This window comes from Cavia porcellus, unplaced genomic scaffold (genome assembly GCF_034190915.1).
Source record: "Cavia porcellus strain 051 isolate PalLab524CR breed Dunkin Hartley unplaced genomic scaffold, mCavPor4.1 scaffold_30, whole genome shotgun sequence".
NCBI classification, from domain to species: domain Eukaryota; kingdom Metazoa; phylum Chordata; class Mammalia; order Rodentia; family Caviidae; genus Cavia; species Cavia porcellus.
Genome location: NW_026947513.1, coordinates 31,804,561 through 31,813,357, shown reverse-complemented (window position 1 = coordinate 31,813,357; position 8,797 = coordinate 31,804,561). Strand labels below are relative to the sequence as shown.

The following is an 8,797-nucleotide window of genomic DNA, read 5'->3' as shown; positions in this document are numbered from 1 at the left end:
AATGAAATAGCACAAGAAAGCACATGGCCTCGGATGCCTTTTTAAAAATGTGAATGTACTGTACTTGCTTCCTGTCTTTTCCTCAGCGTTTGTGACCTTTCAAAAGGAGGTCAGATAAGATCAGTTTTGCCTTTTTTCTATAGAAGGAAATTAGACCCGTATGGGCTGGTGTCCTGGAAGAGGCTGCCGCTTGGACATTTCCATTTCCGCTAAGGAAGGAAAGGACACCGTGGGGAGCGTGTAGAAGTCAGCTGAAAAGCCCACAGCAGCAGAAATGCACGCCTTGGGCAACCACACCACCCAGGCGGGTCCACGTTTGTGTGGCCGGGCCCAGCAGTCCTTAAGTGCAGCTCCCTAAATTGTTTCAGTCTTCACAGGAATTTGGGGAGCGGCTGACAGCATCGACCTCACCATGGAACTCACTGCTCCAGGATGCACCAAGGAGCTGGGGATAAAGGGAAAAGCAAAACATGGGCGTCCTCGGGTTAGCCATCCTGCTCCCAACCAAAACCTTCCAAGGCGGGGGTGCAAGCGGTGGTTTTCGTCCCATTCCCTCGGTTCCAGAGCGAGGACAAGGGTGCGCAGTGTCAGGTCCTCAGGCCGGGGGTGTGCGGGGGCGGGCAGCGGGTCCGGTGACGCGAGGGAGCCGGGGGCGGGAGGTGACGCGCGAGGGGATCACAGCGCCGCCCAGCCGAGCGGGGCCTGAGATTTAAAAGTTGGTGGCGCGCGGCAGTCAGTTTGGCGGACGCGGAGGCGCGGAGGGCACCCGGCGCAGGAGCCTCGGGCAGCCCGCAGACGCCGAAATGCCGCGCGCCGCCCGCTGCAGCCCAGGGCCGCCCCCCGGACAGGTGGCCGCGGCGTCGCGCCTGCTGCAGCTGCTGCTCCTGCTCGCCTGCTGTGCTGCCGCCGGCCGAGGTGAGACGCCCCGCGCCCCCCACTTCTCCGCCTGCTCCCTTCCCGTCCTCTTCGCTGGCTTCTGGACTCGCCCTTGCCTCGGGTAGCAGCTGCGCTCCGGGATTCCCGCCCTTGAGGACAGGTGCAGGTGCAGGTACAGGTGCAGGTGCAGGTGCAGGTGCAGGTGCAGCCAGTGCGGGGCCGGTGGCCGGGCTGCAGCGCATTCCGGTCCCGGGCCCAGATCGCACTCGGGGTGCGGTTTCCAGCCCGCGGCCCGTGGCTAACAGGAGTTGAAATAGACAACGTTAAAATGTTTTCCTTTTCCATGCAATTACTGGGGATCCATCGACACAAAGCGAGAGTTTGCTATGCACTTGCCAGGCGGGGTAAACCGGCCGTGCGCGCATCTCTCAGGTGAGCGCGAGCAAACAGCGGCACCGGCCGGCTCCGGTCCGCCAGGAGGGCGGGGTGGGTGTGGGGAGTGAGCTCCGCCGCTCACCGGTGCGCAGGCACCAGGTGGGGAAAAGGAATGGAGACAATCCCATCGCGCAAAGTTGGAGAAGCCAGGGTACCAAGTCCAGCTTTCAGGGAGTGTACAGCTAATGCCCGAGGAGATGTGACCCCGTAACAAGCGGGACTTCCTGATCCTGGTTTAGAGAGAAGAAATAGGAGAAGCCAAGTCGGAGAGGGAGATCTGTGACAAGGTGCTAGTGCACCGCAGAGGAGATTGCTTCCCCGGGTCTCTAAAGGTTACGATAAAGGGCGGGGGCGGGACGGGGGCCGTTCTCCATCCCTGAGCTGTGAGGACATCTCACAGCCAAGCGCTCAGTCCTGAGTGGGCCCCCAGTTCTCTTAGTTTCCAGTTCAGAGAGGTAAGGATGGGCAGGCAGTGCAGCCGGGTTTTGTTTGTTTGGTTTGTTTTCCCCCCCTAAGTGTCCAGGACTTAAAATCTAACCTGCAGGGATCTTCCAGAGCTCTAGCCCAGCCCTCGACTGGAGGGCTGTTTTTCTGTCCTTAACCCAGTTGTTTTTACTGCCTTTATTTCATTGTCTTGATTTTCTGCTCTTCTGAGACACTGGAAGAGGTGGGCATCCCTACAATCAGAAGCTGACAGACCTAAGCCTTCTCCCCAGAGCCAGCAGGTACCCACATGAATATGCAAGGCAAATGGTCATCCTTCCCGGTACCCAGAATCGAACTTTAGACCCCAGGCTTGCCAGGCAGACGCTTGCACCACTGAGCCAAACCCCCAGCCCTCAACCTTCTCTGTTTTAAATTTGTCATTAGATTTTAAAAAAGGGTTGATAATCTTTATGTACTTTATTAAGGAAGCAAATAATTATAGTTTTAAAAATTGCTCTGATAAGTAAAGAGTGTGCACTTCCTGTGCATGTTACATGTGTGCTTGCAGTGATCAGTGGGTCTGTGGGGGCTGACTGCTGGGAAAGGGTGGGACAGGGTGGGCCCTGGTGAGGCTGCTGTAAATGAGCGGTGGCTATGGAAGGTATCAGCTGGTTCCTAAAAGAAGATAAGTCCTGGATTTTATTTCCAAAAGGACATCTCTGCTGGCCGACTAGTCTCATTAAAAATATGTCCTCTATATTTTTCAAGCAAAAGGATGAAATGTCCCCCTTGCTACTTGGAGGGTTCCTAGGCTGCCCTCTTGTGTCTTCATTTCCCTTTCAGGCCTGTTCTTAAAATACTAAAAAAACTAATTTTATTTTTCTACCGATGTGGTGGAAGGGGAGAGGGTAAATACACAGAAATCTGCCTTAGCCCTGACTCCATAGAGACGCCACAGCGGTGGTGCACCAGATGCATCAGCAGAACTTGGAGCTAATCTATCACGGTCAATCACTATGTAAATGCAACCGGATGTATCTAAAAGCAACAAAAATGTCACAAGCCAGAGAAAAGCAGAAGTGTCAGTAAATGCATCATCCATAGCGAAAAACGAATTAGCGGAGCATATATAATAGCAATGAGATGACAGAGTACCAGTCACCAACTTGATAAATGAGAGCAGTCTACTCAGAGAATGTGATTGCAAGATGAAAATGTCTTAGAAGAGGAGCACAGTTAGGATATCTGCAGCAAACAATCACTTGATTATGCTTGTAACAATGAAGGACCGAATGGCCAAGACTAAATTAGAGTGTCTTTCCTACCTCACAAAGGGAAAGAAAAATTTCACAATCATCCTGTTTTATGAAATAATATTGCAGTATAAATATTTTGGTGAACTTGAGCAAAAACAGTACAGTTTTTATGACCTAGAAGACAGTAGTGCTGTTTGAGCTTAATGTTGAAAGTGACCTGAGTACTGCTCTTAATAGTTCTTTATAAAGTCCACATCTGAGAGAATATGACTTGAGTGCCTCCCAAAGGTGTCCTGTGTTAGAATCTTGGTCCCAGCATAGCATCCTTGAGAGGCGGTGAGCTCTTAAGAGGTGGTTCTATTAGGAGGTGGTTAGGTCATGGGGGCTGCCCTGGGGAGGAATTAAGGTAGTGTTCCCCTAGGACCATGATTGTCATAAAAAGAGCAAGAGAGTGAGTTGTCATAAGAAGAGTAAGACTGTCCTTTCCCTGCTCCCTGGCTTCCTCTCTTGCCAAGAGAGCATCCTGAGTGATCACTCTGGCAGTGTCCCCATCCACCATGAACCCTTCAACCCAAGCTGAATCAACATGGCCGCCTAATCTTGCACACACAGCTTCCAAAACTGTGAGCTAAGTATACTTCTTTATAAATTACCAAGCCTCGGGTATTTAGTTTCAGTAATGAGAAAAGCAGACTAATATACCATATCTTGGGAAGAAAATTGCATCAACTCTAATTAACAACTAAGCAAAGGGCAAAATAACTTTCCCTTACTTGGATTCAGACATAAGGTACTTGTTTTCTATACATTTTGGCTTCTGTGTCATTCTTCACCTGAGACTGCATTTACATATTTTGTGGAAGAACAACAAAGAGCCCATTTTAAATTGTATTTAATCGTTGGGGACTAAATTTGGGCTAAATTAAGCCTAATGGCAATTTCCAGGTGACTGGAGCTTGGGATTTGGAAGGAGCAGCGCACCTCGTGGATGTTGTGAGGCAGCCTGGGAGAGTGCAGGGCTTTAAGCTGTTACTGAGGGTGTCAGTCTGGAGCATAAGAATATAAAATCGCATTTTTAAAAAACAGAAATACCCTTTCAAACAGAATCTCTTGCAGTAAGTTCTCTAAGTACACTACATGAAAGTTTGAAAAGTACAGCTTTATCCCTTCCTGAACACAGGATAAGCTGAGAGTGCGTCTCGAGGACAGCAGTGAGTTTAGGTTACATTCTTGTGTAAAGGGAGAGGTTTGTAACAGAAGTGGGAACAGTTGTTCCCTGAAGGGAGATTTCCATCAGATTCCTAAGTAAATCAACTTTCTACCGTGGACTGCATGATCTCTATGCATTTTTCCTGATACTTATTGCCACAGAAGACATAATACATTATTGCCAGAACTTAAATAAAATAATAGTTAAAGCATGAGAACTCAAGGCAAGATGGTCACAGACTGATGGAATTAGGGGGGAAAACTGTCAGGATTTGAAGTCAGTCAGTTGGTTTGAAATCAGCCTCTTCCTATTTAGCTTGCCCTGAGCAAATTACTCCATAATTTGTTTCAGTTTCCTCAGTGTAAAATGAAAATAGTAATTGTAATAATAATATGTATTTTAAGAAGTCAGTGTGAGGACTAAAGGACATAATACGTTTCAAATGCTTAGCACAGTACCTGGTGTTAGAAAGCGTCCTGCTTAGTGTGAACAGATGCTCTTCTTTCTCTATCCCTCCCCCTCCTTCCCCTCCTCCTCCTCCTTCTCCAGTGCTTGAAATCAATCCCAGGCTTTCAGCATGTGAGGTACTGTACCACTGAGATATCCTACCAGCTTGAAAGTTTCCTTCTTTAAGCTTATATTTAAAGAACTTAATTTTGCTACATTTAATCATTTTTAAAATGTATAGTCTTTTACTAGAAGATGTTTTCTTATTTTAGTAAAATTATATCCAAAACAATACACACTAATATTTAAATACTAATAAAAGCTGAAAACATTCAGATAATAATATAATTTGCATTAGTATGATTTAGAAGTAAACTTACAGAGAAAATAATATTCTGAAGTATATAAGCTAGGAGATAGCTTTATTTCAGTCATAATTAAGGCCTTAATAAGTAACTTTTTAAAAAGATCTTTATTATAATACAATGTATCTATCATAAAATTCACCTGCCTTTATACATTTGAGAGCTATTTTAGTACAATTAAGGAGGTTTGCAGTTATCACAACAAAGCAGTTTTAGAATGTTTTCATCATCCCTAAAAGAACAGTTATGTCCATCTGCAGTCAATCCCCATTCCCGTTTCTAGCTCCAGACAATCACTAATCCTCATGTCATCATAGATATGATCTTATCTGAAATTTCATATAAATGGAATCATACAGTACCTGATTTCTTACAGATACAGTAGTTTGTTTAACTTGGCATCGTGTTTCTGGATTCTATTATGTTATGGCATTTATTATTAGTTCATTTTTGGCCCAAAGGTTATTCCTTTATATAGTCAACTGCATTTGGTTTTTCTGTTCCTAATCAATGGATGTTTGGATTGCTTCTACTTTGGAGGTCATATGACTAATGTGCTGTAAACATTCAGGCATATGTTTTTATGTAGACATATATAATTCATTAGTGAGAGTAGTATTTTATAGTATTATTAAGGTTTATTTAATAGTTATGTCTTTTACTGAGTCAAATGCTAAAATGTCTAGTCAAGTTAGATGGATAATAATATAGTGGAAATGAGCAATAATATCTGAAAAGGAATTATATGGATATTTCATGTTAAAATAAATATTATAAAATTAACATGACTATAATTTTATTTTTAGGTGCTCCAGTATTACCTCACAGATTATGGTCTGAACAAGAACTTCAGTTGTGGATTAAGGTAAAGAATTATCCTCACATAATTGGTGGAAACTTTCCTTTATTAAAATTATTATGATAAATGAAAGAATTGAACTTTGGCACAACTATGCAAATATGTCAGAATTATAATTTTATTAAAATAAAACAGGTAAATATAAAAAGAAACAGGTAAAGTAAGGAAGGAGATATAAATCCTATAAATAGAGTAATTATAATGAAAGTGAATGTGCTAAAAACATATCACTTTAAAAACAGGGTTTCTTAGATGTGTTTTGTCATTTATTTAAGATCTAGAAAATACCATATTTGATGCAGAAAATAATAACAAAAAGAAAGCCTAGAAGGATGGAAAATGACTACCACGCAAATATGAACTGAAAAAAATTGGAATAATAGTCTTAGTGTTAGGTAAAATAGAATTCAGATGAATAAATAATCATGACAGACAAATGGAATCTTGCATACTGAAGAAACAATTAAAAACAAGAATATACAGCCAGTATTTACATGTCCTAACAATACAACCTCAAAATTTCTTTAACAACTGGTAGAAATTCAGGGAAAAATAAGAAAGTCAATAGTTTTAGTTAGAAATTTTAACATTCTCTCTCTCAAAAAATGATAGTTAAACCAGATAGCTTATAAAAATATATCAAATGCATAATCATATAATTAATAAATTTGAGCAGTTAAGATGTTTTGTAAAATTTGTAAAACATAGTATGTCCATTCATCTTGCATATAGTTGGGGCATTTAAAAAAATAGAACATATGTTCAACTAGGAAGATTCTATAAATTGAATTTATTTAAGTGGTTTCCAAACACAAAGAAGTAAGAAATTATTAACAAATGCATATCTCATCTATTTAGAAAATATCTCATCTATTTAGAAAATAAGTATCATTTTTGTCATCAACTTGATTTTTATTTATTTATTATTTTTTTACTTTTAATCAAACACAGAACTGCACATTTGCAAGGCATGTGCTGGGCCACTGAGCTGAATCCCCAGTCCCATGACCCTGACTTTAAAAGAAAATTACATAACACTTAGAATTTAACGACAAAGTCACTACAAGTCAAAATTTGTAGTCTACAGCTAAAATATTGGCTGGAGAGAAAATATATAAATTTTCTTCTATATATAAGAATTTTCTTCTTTCCTGATAAATATACATATATGTATGTTATTTATATGTCTTTATATAGACATCTACATATGTATTATGTGACGTGTTTATGTTTATATATGTGTGTCATATGTATCTTATATATGTATATACACTATCTTAGTCACTTTTTCAGTACTGGGACAAATTATCTGACACCCACAAGTTAACACAAGGTAAAGCAGAGGTGTCAGTCCATAGCCATCTCACCCCAAGGCAGGGAGGCATGGCCGAGAGACATGGCAGAGAAGAAACAGTTCACAGAATGCAGACAGGAAGAAGCAAGACTTCCTTCTTCTTTCCATTTTTATTCCATCCAGGATACACACGTATTGGTTGGTATCACCCATACCCAAATAGGTCTTCCTTCTTTACGAAGTCCATTGTCCACAGCTGGAACTGCACTATATTAGTCAGTGAAGTAATCCAATATCATATATCCATGATCCAGTATTACACAGCCATGATCCCAAAAGCTCTACCCATGAGCACGTGAGGATTTGGGGAGACACCTAGATATAACCATAATATACACATATACATAGTTCTAAACTTTTTCTTCCCACTTGATAAATATATATATACATATATATACACACATGTATGCATTTATATCTACTAAGAAAGAAGAAAGTTTAAAAATAAACATTGGAATAAAAAACAGAAAATTAAAAGAAATATTAATGAGGTAGATTATAAAAACAAAGGCAGAAATACATTTTAATAAGAGAAAGTAGAGAACAATATTAACAAAAACATTTTTACTTTCAAAAAGAATAAGCATTAATTAATAGTACTGATTTTTTAAAACAGAAGAAAACAAAGATAAGTTATATACACTGAAAAACAGTCAACAACAAGCAAAATGGAGATTTTAAAATATTTTCAAAAAGTATTATGGATAATTGACTATATAGTTGCACAACTCTGTAAATACTCTAAAAGACATTTAATTACACATTTCAAATAGAGGAATTATATGGGATGTAGATTGTACATCAGTAAAAATGTTACCAAAAAGAAAAATAGGATAGGTAGCTATTGGGCAATAGTTTTGAAAAACTGGTGGAATAATATTCTTAGAAAAATATCTGAGACCCCCAAAATGCAGTAATAATATAATAAGCACTCAGGAAAAAACGTTTTTCCTTACATCATTGGCCAAAGCCTGTGTTCTATGGTACATAGTGTCTGTAAAGCTTCTAAAAGTAAAAACTTTCTCTAGCCTTCACAGATTAAGAATACTCATCTTTTTCTTTCGTTCTAAGAGCTCTGTGAATCCTAAATAAAATTTTAAATGCTAATTTGAGGTCAGCAATATGTTTTTTCTACTTTAGCCTGTAATTGTCATGAATTACATTAATAAATTCTTGCTCTTAAATTACTATAACTGTGAGGAGAATTCATATAATTTTTGGATATAATATCAATATAAAATAATAAAATTTATTTTCAGTAAGAAAATGTAACATGAAATAGTTTAAAGTTCTGAATCCAAGAGTCCCACTTTTGCAAAATCAACCAACTGTGGAATGAAATAGAGGGAAATTGCATCTGTCCTGAGAGCATACAGATTTTTTTTTTCTCATCAGATCCCTGAAGAATGCAACATAAAAACTAACAGTATAACAACTGCTTACATAGTAGTTACATTATACTGGGTATTCTAGGTGTGTAGAGATAATTTAAAGAATGCAGGAAGATGTGTACAGATTATGCAAATATTATGCTATTTTATGTAAGAGACTGGAGCATCCATGGATTTT

The 8,797-nt window shown here is 39.9% G+C and overlaps 1 protein-coding gene across 2 annotated transcripts in view; it reads left to right on the top strand.

Annotated features, from left to right (window-relative positions):
• Positions 1-544: 544 nt before the first annotated feature.
• Positions 545-8,797, top strand: part of Nmu (neuromedin U) — a 30,692-nt gene continuing 22,439 nt past the window's right edge. Inside the window, exons 1-2 of one of the 2 annotated variants that reach the window (XM_023565862.2) lie at positions 545-915; positions 5,822-5,880. In XM_023565862.2, coding sequence (XP_023421630.1) covers positions 804-915; positions 5,822-5,880 — 171 coding nt within the window. In that variant the 5' untranslated portion in view covers positions 545-803. The remainder of the gene's footprint in view (positions 916-5,821; positions 5,881-8,797) is intronic. The other variant, XM_013154271.3, reaches the window with a different exon arrangement.